This window comes from Carcharodon carcharias, chromosome 15 (assembly GCF_017639515.1).
Source record: "Carcharodon carcharias isolate sCarCar2 chromosome 15, sCarCar2.pri, whole genome shotgun sequence".
NCBI lineage: Eukaryota > Metazoa > Chordata > Chondrichthyes > Lamniformes > Lamnidae > Carcharodon > Carcharodon carcharias.
Genome location: NC_054481.1, coordinates 88,491,434 through 88,505,980, shown reverse-complemented (window position 1 = coordinate 88,505,980; position 14,547 = coordinate 88,491,434). Strand labels below are relative to the sequence as shown.

The window sequence follows — 14,547 nt, the reverse complement described above, 5'->3', positions numbered from 1 at the left end:
GTATCCAACTGCCACAGTTTGGATGCTCCTTTTAAGTGTATGAGGGAACATAGGAATTGCTAGATAAAGAGAGAGCAAGCCCCATCTAGTTTATCTTCAACCCTGCTGGTTGTCACAGGATCCAATGATAATGCTAATCACAGCAATCAATCTCTATCAGTTTGTTCAGACACAGACATGAGGCAAGGAAAATCCCAGTGATGGAGAGCTTTGGGAACCATTGGCACCGGATCCTCCCAAACATTCAAATTACTCAGATACTGGGTAGTACTTAACGCCGCTGACTGGGCGGGAGAGCCACTGAGAGCCTGTACAACCACTTGTCAGGAAGGACCGCTGCATTAGGTGCCTCTTAGGGACTCAAATGGTCAGCGGTGGGCCTTTTCCGGGATCAAGAACCACCGGGGATGGAAATCCCGGTCTCCCATGTACTGCTAGCCAAGCAGAGGCTGGAAGCTGTGCATTGCGGCAGTCAGCTGAAGAGGTGGCTGCTGTTGGTAATGCACCCAGAGTCCAGGAAAACTGAGGAACCCTAGGTCGAAGGTGAGTGAGGGTGTAATGGGAGTCGCAAGGTGGGGATTGCAGGGGAGGAGGAGGGTCAGCAGCAAGAGCAGGGGGTGGCTGTTACTAAGTGCCCAAATAGGTTTCCTGCATAGTGACTCCCTCATTTGCTGCTAGCGGTGGTAGAATGAGGCCCTTAAGTGGACATTAATTGCCCATTTAAGGGCCTCAATTGGCAGTGGGGTGGGAAGGCCATCCACAAACCTCCCCACCTTAAACTTAATCAGCAGTGGCAGAAAGGTGGCAGGGTCCACACCCACCACCCTCCCCACCTGATTAAATCCCTCTCGCCTCCAAACCTGCCTTGGGAGAGGGCATTCAATTCTGTCCACTGTTTCACAAAAAATTCTGAAAAGAATCTAATTTTATTTTATTTATAATAATTTTATTACAACACTGAGGAAAATATTCCCTCTTACTGGATTTGCAAGTTGACCATTAATCATTCTGTCCAGGTGACAATTGTCAAGATCAAGGGAGCATTGGTGACATCTCTGATTCTCAAGTATGATATAGGGCTAGCATTTATGTTTTTAAAGTGTGAAGCAGCAAAATAGGCAACGATTTAACTGAAAAGGATGCTTGTCACTCCTGAGAGTTTTGACAGGTTTGCTTTGTTAAGTAAAGGTGACTCACTGTCATAATTCTGGGTTCCTGCATCTACCTGAGGTACCACGATAGTCAGCCTCTCATTGGCTCACCACGATTATTCTGCTCTTCAACATCCCGTATCCTTCCAGATGATTAAGTGACATTCTGTACTATAAAGTTACAGGATGCAATGATTAGGTGTGAAAACATTTGCATTGGACAGGTGAGGTACTACATTTTTACAAATTAAATTATGTGCCTTTGGCTCTTCAATGCTGCCCGAACTTAGACTTTTTGAAATGTTTTCAATATTGGAATTAATTCTAAGAATACAAATAAAATTCTCTTCAGAAGATAAACAGGTCACTATTTATCATCTTCAGTGATCATTATCTGAGTATGTTTGCGTCTTAGTGAACCCAGAGAAGGGAACAGTAATGCCAATGTTAAAAATTAAGGCTTCACTATATGTCATGTTGAAGCAAATGTTTTCTGTGTCCCATAAATATATACACACTGCTCAATAGTAAACCATAAGCAATTACAGCACAAAGAGGCCATCAGCCCATTGTGTTACTGGCTTATTAATGGAGCAATCCAAAACTAATTCCACTGTCTTGCTCTCTTCTCTGCCCCCACTACAACCCTGTACCCTTCAAGTAGCCTTTGAACTGTTGTATCCATGAGATAGTAGACAAATAAGAGCTCATCTATCGCCAGTGCAGCTTGCCATGCCCTCAATAGGAGAATATATGCATCCTGATCCTTAACAGTGTACAGCACTGGAAGGTCTGGCACTGCATATGACTTTCAGCTTGTCCCCAGTTTGTATTGGGCAGGGCAATGCCTTTCTTGTGATGGGAAATTCAAAGAGAATTTTGTTCAACTTCATAGCAAGTTCCAAGCCCAGCACCTAAACGTGGGATGTTCGCATGCACAGACATTACCTCAAAATCAATGCACTATGTGCGTTACTATTTTTTCCAGTATCTGCAGGGGAGCAGTGGTCTTGTAAGTGCCTCTCGGACAAACAATCCTAGCTGTCAGTTAAAGCTTAAGGCTTTCTGGATACAGTATGCTTGGGCTTTCTTGCTATTCAGGGTACAATGTGCTTGGACATTCTTGTTATTCAGGGTACAGTATGTTTGCACATTCTCACTATTCCCCATTCCCTATTCTCTATTTTCTTATTTGGTAAGTTGGAAGCTATGGGGTAATATGAATATCCATCAATTGCTTGAATCTGATCATCAATAAGAGATGACTGGCTGGTCATAATCAGCACTTAGTTAATCATAAGTGTCCTTAAAATAATCGTGCATCTTTCTGTTGAAGATGCTGAGGAATAGTTTGTTAAAGTGTATTATTATTTTGGTAAGTGTAGTATGAATGCTTCTAATATTTTTACCTAATTTAAGACCTCACTGTTTTGGGTGTTTTAATACAATTGATGTAATGAAGTGTTTATAGGTTCAGGCCTTTAGTTTGGCGCAAGAATTGTTCTGGTTGGCCATAAAGAAATGGTTACGATAGGCCACAGACTCGCAAGGTAAGATTCCCATGATACACAAGTCAGCTGGTGCGCTTGTAATTCTGTTTCCACAATCCCTTTCACATCTTTTGGGAAGAGGTGCTATGCTGGGTTTGTTCGACTTCAGGCAATTCCCATTACTTTTGGGTGCAGGTGGCTTTATGTGTGAACAAAGCTTTAAGTGTCTCTGTATGTGCATTCATATATACAAAAAAAAAATGAGCATTATAGTTAAGCTGTGAGAACTTGCACATTGCTTATCCTTTCCTGTAGCATGCCTTTGTTTTGTCTTCTTGGCTTTGATTGTTACAGTCCTGAACCAGGTCAGGTCCAATATTTGCTACATTATTTGAGTATTGGACTATTTTTCTTTCAATATATTTACCTGTAAATTGTTTATGGCAGTCAGGTTAACTTAGAGAATGGGCATTAAGAAAGCTAGTATTTCTACACTTAATACAGTAGGGCTACTGCCACAACTTTGATAAGGTGCCACATCGAAGGTTACTATATTTTTATAAGTGTGATATGGCCAGCACAGTTTGTTCACAGTCGTGGTGCCTATTTTGTTTTATGATCTTGCACACTTGATCCATTTATCCCAGTGTCCGCTGTCCGGATAATTCTAGGGGATGGGATCATAGAAAAAGCTTTCAGTTTAATAGTGATGTGCATATCTTCAGGATGTCCCAAAGTGTATCACAGCCAAAGAATTGCTTCTGAAATACAGTCACTTTTATGTGGGCAAATATTGTTATTACTTGAGTGACTGGTTGGTCATAATCAGTACCTAGGCACAGATAGCAGTGAGGCCAATGACTTGTTAATAAATTTGAGCGATGTTAGACAGGCCACCTGGAGAATTGCTCTCCCGCACCCCCCCACCACCCCCCCAGCTTCATCAATGAATGCTTTTATGTCTACCTAAATAGGATGTTGGTTCACCATCTCATTGAATGTCACCTCTGACAGGACTACATTGAAGTGCCAGCCTAGGTGATCCTATCAAGTCTTGGAACTGTGATTTGAGCCAACAGCCTTTTTGACTCCCAGGTCAGAGTGATAGAGTGATACCACTGAGTTATGGCTGACACTTAAGTGGATTATCAGAAGCCCCATGAATAAGAAGCATTTAACCCCTCATGCTGCTAGCCATAGCATAATTTATGCACAGCCCTCAGCTGTATGCCATCATGAAAGAGCTAGTTTAGTATTACTTTAGGACACATTGAAACCAGTTGGTTGCTTTGATGTGATGGAGACAGATTTTTACAAGTTCAGCTCCAGTTGAAAACCACAAGGTTTCCAGCAGTGCCGAAAGAACTGGCTTGTAAACTCTCAGTACTCAAACATTTCTACTTTCAGGACTCCTTTATCAGCAGCCCATTCTATCTGGGCCGCCTTGCAGCAATATGGCTTCCCCATTCAGTTACCAGATATTGAGGGGGCATTGCAGGAATCCAGTTTGCCCTTTGCTTAATTCATCACACCAAGACTGTGACTGAGCTCCCTAACAAAATATCTTGGGCAAGGCAGGCAACTTCAAATAAAACCAGTCCATTTACAGGAACAGGTTTGAATTTATATAGCGTCTTCATTGAAAGCATTCCAAGGCACTTCACAGGAGCATTGTCAGACAAAATGAAGTAGATGTCAAGGACTCTCTGACACATGTGAAACTGCAGAGAAAATTCCAAAGCAAATATTTTACAGAAGGAAGGCTTAAAATGAGAGAGGACATTAAAACATAAAATACTGTACCACGGCAGTCCTCTTGTACCTCGTAACAGGGACACTTTCAAAAGCTGATTCACATGTTGTTCTTGCCTTGGGGTGAGGACTAGACCCCAGAGGTGGAATGCAGCTCTCTTTGGCTTGAGTCGTTAACCCTTCATAAAACGTCTGGATTTCTACCACTGCTTAAGTTCCCATGTGACTGTGAATGAGAAGTTGCACAGTATTGTGGATTTGTACAGTGCTTACATTTTGATGACAGAAGAAGGTTAAATTGTCCCAATGTGAAATATCAGCTAGAAATAAAAAATAAGGTTTGGTTCTAATTTGAGTGTAACCATGAAATGATTGCAGGGTAGACAATGCTTTCGATGTGACACAAGCCTCTTAGCGACATGCAGAGGAATGTTCTGAGTGAAGTGTTTAGTAAAAGAATCATCACGTTAATCTTCAAACGTGGCGGGTTAGATTAATCTTTTAGTATTTTTAAAATAAAAAGTTAGTGTCATAGCTGATTACATGGGGAGACCCTGGCCTCTGACCTGTGAAACCTGGGTAGCATTTCCTATTGACGCTGTGTTGGTATATGCAACTGAGTGACAGTGTCCCCTTGCTTTGTTATGTGGAATGATTTTGGCTATATTTGGGTGACGTTTATCCAAATGGTGTACAATAAATAGTTGAAGGAGGAGACCTTTACCAAGGGTTTGTAGTCAGAACAGTAATCTTATCTGCCTGCCATTCTTAATTTCTGGCCTTGGTGCCCCGTAGTTGTCAGTAATTCTGATCTGCTATTTAATTTGCTTTGCCAGTTCTCATAAATAGCCGCCTGATTTGCTGCCTTGGTCTCTCTGAACTTTGTCACTGTTGACTTTAGTTAGTGTTGGTGCAGGTTTGCTGATGCTGCCCTCAGCTCTAGTGTGTGTTTGTGTGTGTGTATGTGTTTTTGTTTCTACATCAGTTGTGCATATGTAATGTCTTTGTCTAAGTAAAACAATCATTTCTGCCTGTTTATTAATGTGTAAAATCAATAAATAGTTTCTTTTTGGGAAGGGGCGGTAACTGGAGTCAAATCAGTTAGTGCGGAAGTGTTGGAATGCTCTCGCTGGTTATTCGAAAGTAAATTGCAGGTCAATAGTTATTTGCAACTAATTGTTGACTGTGGTTTTAGAATTGATACATGGTGTACCAAAACATACATCAGAAAGTAAAGTCAAAAGTGCAAATGCTACAGTTGAACAATTATTGGGCAAGAGGACAACAGAGGTGTGCTCAACAAAAACTAAGCCAACTGTGATAATGGCACAAAAATTACCTGCTAAAGCAAATTGATATGACAGTACATAATACACAGCACAGAAGGAGGCCATTCGGCTCATCGTGCTTGTGCCAGCTCTTTGAAAGCGGTATCCAATTAGTCCCATAGTTCTGCGGTTTTTTACTTTTCAAATATATCTCCATTTCCATTTTGCAAGTTACTATTGAATTTGCTTCCAGCAGCCTTTCAGGCAGTGCATTCCGGATCTTAACAACTCGCCTTGTAAAAAAAATTCCCCCTTGTTCTTTTGTCAATGACCTAAACCTGGGTCCTCTGGTCACTGACCCTCCTGTTAATGGAGTAGTGAGAAACTATCAAAGCTTTTAATCATTTTGAACACCTTTCTCCCACTAATCATCTTAGCTGTAAGGAGAATAATCCCAGCTTCTCTAGACTGTCCACATAATTGTAAGTTGTGTAGTCATAGCCCTTTGTATGCAGTGGTTGCTCTTGAGAACCAGGGTAGATGCTTTGCTTTTACACCTGTGCTCACCACATTCTGATATTTTTAGGAAGTAATTTTTGCATAGATAGAGAAACCAATCAAAATTTGCTAACGACCATCAGGAGGGCTTTAGACAAGAGAGAGGCAATTGCTGGGACAGATCATCTTTCCATTGTATCCAAAGACTGCTTTCACTACAGGCATGGTGTCCAATTCCAAGATTGCAAATTCTTCGGTCACATTTTTAAAGATCTGCCAAAACCCATGATCTCTTTCAGCTGCCATTGCCTTCCCATTGATTCATAATTATTTTGCTGGAGGCTGGATCACACTTTGACCCACATTCCCTTGACTGACACAACCGAGGTGCTCATGTAACTGAGGGTATAATTATCCTGCAGACTTCAAATCAGAATTAAATTCCAGTGTAAATTTGACCTTTGTCAATGGGTTCAAGAAAGGTTCATATGTAAACACTTTTGCGTCCTCTATAAAGAATTATTTCTAATTTCTGTTTGTAATTCTTGTTACAGGTGTGCTCCAGGTTACACTGGGAATCCCATGTACGGACAAAGTTGCACTAGTAAGTACCTACACTTAATAGTGATTATTATTATGACTATTAATTCAACCTTCCCTACCTGATGAAATTAAATTAAATTTGAGGATATAATACCAGGTCCAGATGGATTATGCCCAGTTGATGATCAGGGCAGGCAGAGGATAGCAAAGGCACTAGTATCCATGTTTTAAAAATTCAGCAGCAAAAGGATTAGTCACAGTAGAGGACCAGTGGACAGATAATATAGTTCATAGTTTCATAAAGGGAGATAAAATTAGTACAGGTAACTATTGATGAATTAGCTTAATATCAATAAGATAATGGAAACTAACAAAACAAATAGAGATGGAGAAGAGAATAAAACTAGTCATCAAGGATTTCCAAAAGGAAGGTCATGTTCAACTAACCTTATTGAATTCTTTGATAGAGATAACAAAGATTGACCAACGTAATTCATGAATGTGGTAAACATGAACTTTCAGAAGATCAAATTATAATAAACAGTAAGAGCAGGAGTAGTCCATTCGACCCATCGAGCCTGCTCCACTGTTTGATAAGATCATGGCTGATGTGATTGTGGTCTTAACTCCACTTTTCAGGCTGTCCTCCCTAACCCTTGACTCCCTTGTCAATCAAAAGTCTATCTAACTCAACCTTGATATATTCAATGACCCAGCCTCCACTGCCCTCTGGGGAAGAGGATTCCAAAGATTAATGACCTGCTGAGAGAAGAAATTCATCTTCATCTCTATCTTAAGTGGGAGATCCCCTCATTCTAGATTCACCTATGAGAGAAAGCATCCCCTCAACATTTACCCCATCAAGACCCCTCAGAATCTTATATGTTTCAATAAGATCACCTCTTTCTTCTTAACTCCAATCTGTATAGGCCCAAGCTACTCAACCTTTCCTCTTAAGACAACCCCTTCATCCCAGGAATCAGCCTAATAAACCTATTCTGACAGCTTCCAATGCAAGTATATCCATCTTTAAGAAGATCAAAAACGTACAAAGTACTGTAGGTGCGGTCTCACCACTGTCTTGCATAGTTGTATCAAGACTTTCCTACTTGTGCACTCCGTTCTATTTGTCTTCCTAATTACTTCAAAATTGAATTTAATTCCCTGGCTGCCATGATGGGACTTGGAACACTAGACCTGGTCTTTGGATTACTAGACCACTAACATTACCACTAAGCTACCATTCCCTGTTGATTAGGTGCCATGTAAGTGACATACATATGGGTTTGGTAGCCATTACAGAGGCTGCAAGGTGACAAAGGCTGGGACCTAAATATTCTAGAGTATTTGACATTTTGGAAGGATAGGAAGCTAGGAAAAAGTGGTGGGGTAGCTCTGTTAAGGACAGCATCTGTACAGTAGTGAGAAATGACCTCACTTTTAAAGATCAAGGTGTTGAATTAGTTTGAGTAGATATAAGAAATAGCAAAGGTAAGAAGTCACTTGTGGGAGTAGATTATAGGGCCCTAAAAAGTAACTACACTGTAGGACAGCGTATACAGGAAGAAATAATGGGGGCTCATAAGAAAGCTAGGCAATAAGCATGAGTTATTTTAATCTACATATAGATTGGACATATCAGTTTGGCAAATGTAGCCTGTAAGCTGAGGTCTTAGAGTGTTTTAGGGACAGTTTCTTAGAGCAGTATGTTCTAGAGCCAACCAGAGAGCAGGCTATTCTGAACCTGGTAATGTGTAATGAGACAGGATTAATTGATGACCTCATAGTATAGGAGCCTCTTGGTAGCAGTGATTTTAACATGATTGAATTTCGCATTCAGTTTGAGGAAGGGAAGAGTGGGTCTAAGATGAGTGTTTTAAACTTGAATAAAAACAATTGCAAGGGTATGAATACAGGGCTGGCTAAAGTGAATTGGGAAATAAGGTTAAGGGTAGGTCCATAGAGATGCAGTGGCAGATATTTAAGGAAATATTTAATAACACTCAGCAAAGATATATTCCAATATGAAAGAAAGATGCTAGGAAAAGGATGCACCATCTATTGCCTAACTAAGGAAGCTGAGGATAGTGTCAAATTAAAAGAAAAAGCATACAATTCTGTGAAGATCAGTGATAGGACGGTAAATTAGATAGAATTTAAAAATCAGCAAAGAATGACTCAAAAAACAGAGGGATAAATTAGAGTATAAGAGAAAGCTAACTAGAAATATAATAGTAAGAGTTTCTTTTAAAAAGGAACAAAGTAACTAAAGTGAGTTTTGGTCCTCGAGAGAGAGTCTGGAGAATTAATAATGGGAAATAAGGAAATGACACAAGCATTGAACAATTATTGTGTCTGTCTTCACTGTAGAAGACACAAATAACATCCCTGAAATATCTGTAAATCAAGAGGTGAAAGGAGGGAGGAACTTAAAACAATTACAATCAACAGGGAAAGAGTACTGAGAAAACTATTAGAACAAAAGGTTGAGAAGCCCCCAGGACTTGATGGCCTGCATCTTGTGGTTTGAAAAGAAATAGCTGTGGAAATAGTAGATACGTTGGTTAATTTTTCAAAGCTCCCTAGATTCTGGAAAGGTCCTATTAGATTGGAAAATGGTGAATGTAATTCCTCCATTCAGGAAAGGAGGGAGACAGAAAACGTGAAACTATAGGCTTGACATCTGTCAAAGAGAAAATACTAGAAGCTCTTATTAAGGAGGTTATAACAGGGCACTTAGAAAATCTTAATGCAATCAGGCAGAGTCAACTTGGTTTTGTGAAAGGGACGTCGTGTTTGACTAATTTATTAAGAGTTCTTTGAGGAAATAGCAAGCAACATGGATAAACAGGAACCTGTAGATGTGATGTACTTGGATTTCCAAAAGACATTTGATAAGGTGCCACATCGAAGGTTACTAGAAAAATAAGAGCTCATGGTGTATGGGGTCACATATTAGCATCGATAGAGAATTGGTTAGCTAACAGGATTAAAGAGTAGGGATAAATGGGTCGCATAGGCAAGCTGTAATTAGTGGAGTGACTGAGATCAGTGCTGGGGCCTGAGCTATTTATAATCTACATCAATGACTTGGATGACAGGACCAAATATGAGATTGCTAAATTTGCTGATGACACAAAGATAGGTAGGAGAGTAAATTGTGAAGAGAACATAAGGAGTCTGCAAAGGGATATAGATGGGTTAAATGAGCGGAAAAAATTTGGCAGATGGAGTATACCATGGGAAAATATGAGGTCCTCCACATTGGCAAGAAGAATAAAAAAGCAGAATGTTATCTAAATGGAGTGAGATTACAGAACTCTGGAGTGAAACTTGAACCTGTGACCCAGAGATGAGAATTCTACCTCTGAGTCAAGGCCTAGAGGCCAATTACAACTTAACTTTTCCTTCTCCTGTATTTGAGTCTAGTACCTTGCCTGGTAGATTACCCCAAATGCTTCTTGCTCCTTAAGTTAAGAAGCCTTTCTTAACATCTATTTTAAATATATTTTTAACTAACCTTGCCCAGCTGGCCTGACTTACTTTGAAGTGATTTAAGACCTTTTCTCCAGATAGCAGAGATTAAGCTTCTCCAACTTTTATTTGTCATTCTTCCGTCTTAAACCTTCTCCAGTGCATTTATTTTGTTTTAAGTGAGGCAACCAGTTTCCTGGTCAGCACTGGGCTCTTCTCAAACATCACTGGGACTCTGGGGCTGCTGGCCAATGCTGAAGAGTCAACACAGTGAGATGAGTACAGCGATGAGTCCACATTCAACAATAGCAAGAGCAACTCTCATCCCACTGAGAGACCCACCATAGTGGATCTTGAGGTGCCTGTTAAAATTTGGATCTTCTTTCTGGTAACTTTTGTGATTTTCCTCAGTTTATGAATAAAACCAGAAATGTTTCATTTGCTGTGTTTGCAGCTGGCTGTACATGTGATTGGAGAGGAAGTACTGGAGGCCAATGTGATGCCACTGGGCACTGCCAATGCAAGGTAATGATTGAATACTACCCACTGGAGAGCAACCACTGGAGATTTTCCTAAACCACCTGACCAAAGTGGTCAAATGTAATTGAGTTATATTGTAGGATAATTCTTTTATTTTTACATTCGGGAGTAGGGATGAAAAGAATCATATTTTTAAAAGACTTTTCATTTGGGTATAACACAGCAAATTCTAAAAGCGTCTGGTCTCGCAACCATGCGGAAGCTATTTTAAAGAAGATCCTGTCAGTCCAACAATATACAGTGAAGATGCTGTCGGACAGTGGGCTGTGATACTTCATGAGGTTCAGCTTGGGAACTGATATTTGGGTGGGTGCTTCATTTCAGGCTCAGCTACAGGTTCGGGTGCTACAGTTGAAGTCTCGAGATTAGGAGGGACGAACCAGTCAGAGTTCATGCTGATCACTCTCCAGGGTCCACTCGGGGGCGGATATCACATGCAAATGAAGCCGGCCTTGGCAGCGATGCCTGTTTTCACTCCCTGTCGCAGCTCACACCTGAATAGCAGTCACTTGGACAAGGCACCAGAGGGTGACAGGTGTCCGTGAAGCCACATTCTAGCAATTAGTCAACCATTTCAGGAGAGGAAATTGGGTTGCGGGGATGCAAATAAAGTGAATATTTTCATTTTAAGCATTAAATTAATTTGTGGCTGCCGTCTACCAATACACCTCACTGCACTGCAGAAAGGACTTAGATAGTCTATTCTCACAGATAGTCGTAGGTGTGGTTCCTCAACATATCACCAAATGGATCCCCCTCAGTAGGGCTTTGAAACAGAATGAAATCACCTGGGGGTGAAGGTAGGAGTAATTGAGTGGTCAAGTTGATTTTATCCTCTGATGAGCATCAGTGCCGTAAAGAACTCCTTCATGAAAATCTAGTGCTGATATCATAGTCTTCTGGTTTGCTGTTGGGATTTCCACTTGTCTACCTGGTCCTTTTTCAAACTTCATTCAACTCCAGCTGCACTGTCTGCACAATGGAGCCTAGTTACTCCTGCCGAGATTGATCATACTGACATTCTGGTTTAAATGAGAAATCTGACGCTTTGCCACTTCAAGTCAGAAACCTAAAAATTTACCTACAGAGCGCTGCTGGTTAAATCCGATTTCAGTTGATATAATTTATAATGTTTTACTGCAGAACGATGTGACCCATTTACATTAAGTGTCATTTTAGTGCAGATATATAATTTTCATTTTGATTACAGCTTAATGTGCAAGGCCAGACCTGTGACACTTGCAAAGCTGGTCACTTCTACCTGAGTGCAGAGGGCAGAGAAGGATGCCTGCCGTGTTTCTGTATGGGAGTGACGCAGCAGTGCAGCAGCTCCTCGTACTATAGAAAACTGGTAAGTTTTATATTAACTCTTCAATCTTTGTCAACCTCTGTATGAACTGCAACTTCACTCATCCCCTAGGGAAAATTACTTACGAATGCTGTCCTTATAAGATATTCACATCAGCACAGGTTAAATGCATCCAGGACCTTTGGGCTGGGAACAAGCCTTAGTTCTCCCTTTCCCATTGACATTTGCCTCCCTATCCAGGAGTGTTTAAATCACATGTAATCCGTCTGACCTAATGTCTCCTTATGTGACTCGGTGTCACACTTTGTTTTATAATGCTCCTCTGAAGCGCCTTAGGCCGATTTATTACATTTGAAGGCACTATATAAATATAAGGTATAATTCTCAGATATGAGCTAACATGTGACCAGCATATGGAAAAGCTGCTGCAGTTAATGCTGGTAATTTTTGTAGGTTATGATCTCATTTGTTCCACCAAGCAACTTAAAACTTTCCCCTTGTAAATCATCCACACACAATGTTCATGTCCAGCAGTAGTGACTGGTCCTACATTTGTAGAATAGAAATTGCACATAGAGGGGACTTTGACATAGGAAGTTCCTCCATTAACACTACAGATGCATGCATCAGGCAATCATGTTGATCCTGGCCCAGCACATAGGGCAAGTTTGGAACACCATCAGTGTGTAGCCTGGACCTCTCTGCTTCACTTCATGTCATTAAGGTTTGGAATTGTAGTCAGTCAGATTCCATAGATGTGTCAACCCATCACATCTCAGGATGATGAATGAAGTAACATGCACACTCAGTGGAGGTGGGTGTGCCAATGAACCTTCCTGTTTAGTGTGATGGATCTAATTGATAAGTAGCAGTATCCACATATGTTACTGTCATATTCAGAATCACAGAATAGTTGCAGCCCATCATGTCTGCACCAGCTCTCCGAATGAGCAATTCACCTCGTGCCATTTCTCAACCTTCTCGCTGTAACCCTGCACATCCTTCTTTTTCAGATAACAGTCTAATGCCCTTTTGAATGCCTTGATTGAACCTGCCTCCACCACACTCTCAGGCAGTGCATTGCAGACCTTAACCACTTGATAAGTGAAAAAGTTTTCCCTTCTGTCGCTTTTGCTTCTTTTGCCGATGATTTTAAATCTGTGCCCCCTCATTCTCGATTCTTTCGTGAGGAGGAACAGTTTCTCCCTATCCACTCTGCCCAGACACTTCATGATTCTGAATACCTCTGTCAAGTCTCCTCTCAGCCGCCTTTTCTTCAAGGAAAACAATCCTAACCTCTCCAATCTATCTTCATAACTCAAGTTCCTCATCCCTAAAACCATTCTCATGAAACTTTTTATGCACTCTCTCCAGTGCCTTCATATATTTCCTAAATGTGATGTCCAGAACCAGATGCAGTACTCCAGCTGAGGCTAAACTTAGTGTCTTGTACAAATTCAACATAATCTCCTTGCTCGTGTAGTCTATGCCCTATTAATAAAACCTAGGATACTCTATTTTTTATTAACCACTGTCTCAATTTGCCTTGCCACCTTGAGTGACTTCTAACCATATACACGCATTCCTCTCTGCTCTTGAATCTTCTTTAGAGTTGTACCCTTTATTTTGTATTGTCTTTTGATGATCTACCTACCAAAGTGAATCACTTCACATTTCTCCACATTGAATTTCATCTGCCATCTGTCTGCCCCTTCCACCAACTTGCCTATGTCCCTTTTGAAGTTCTACACTACCCTCCTCACAATTCACAATGTTTCCAAGTTTAGTATCATCCACAAATTTTGAAATTGTGCCCTGGGTCATTTATGTATATATATATATATATATATATATCAGAAAGAGCAAGGACTCTGTAGAAACACGCTCTGGGAGGCTTCATAGTCAAACAAAATGAACTTTATTTACACTTCCATGGCTGCTTGTTTCCAGCCAGCCCCTCTTACAGCCATTTTCTTTTCCTAGGAAATCCCTCCCTAGAATTTATTCCCCCGTGCTAGCTGCACATTGGTTGAACAAATCATGTGACCCCTACTCAGTTGAACTGATGTTAAAGTGACGGTCATCACAGGTCCTAAAATTGGCTCCTGGGGAACTCCACTACAAATCTTCCACCAGACTGAAAAACATCCATTAATCACTCTCTTTCTCAAGTCGCTCGGCCAATTTCCTATCTATGTTGCTTCTGCCACTTTTATTCCATGAGCTATAACTTTGCTCTCAAATCTGTTGTGCGGCACTTTATCAAATACCTTTTGGAATTCCATATACACCACATTAACATCATTACCCTTGTCAACCCTCTCTGTTAACTTGTCAAAAAAACTCCAATCAGTTCTTCAAACATGATTTTCCTTAATTAATTCACAGTTGTCTGTGTGAGTGTTAATTTTGTCCTGAATTATTGTTTCTAGAAGTTTCCCCACCACTGAAGTTAAACTGATTGGCCTGTAGTTGCTGGGCTTGTCTTTACACTCTATTTTGAACAAGGATATAACATTTGC

General features: G+C 40.6%; 1 protein-coding gene across 4 annotated transcripts in view; it reads left to right on the top strand.

Annotated features, from left to right (window-relative positions):
- Positions 1-14,547, top strand: part of hspg2 (heparan sulfate proteoglycan 2) — a 519,883-nt gene that overhangs the window by 277,809 nt on the left and 227,527 nt on the right. For all 4 annotated transcript variants that reach the window (XM_041206462.1, XM_041206463.1, XM_041206461.1 and 1 more), the window contains 3 exons: positions 6,714-6,763; positions 10,631-10,701; positions 11,927-12,067. In XM_041206462.1, the coding sequence (XP_041062396.1) occupies positions 6,714-6,763; positions 10,631-10,701; positions 11,927-12,067 (262 nt within the window). The remainder of the gene's footprint in view (positions 1-6,713; positions 6,764-10,630; positions 10,702-11,926; positions 12,068-14,547) is intronic.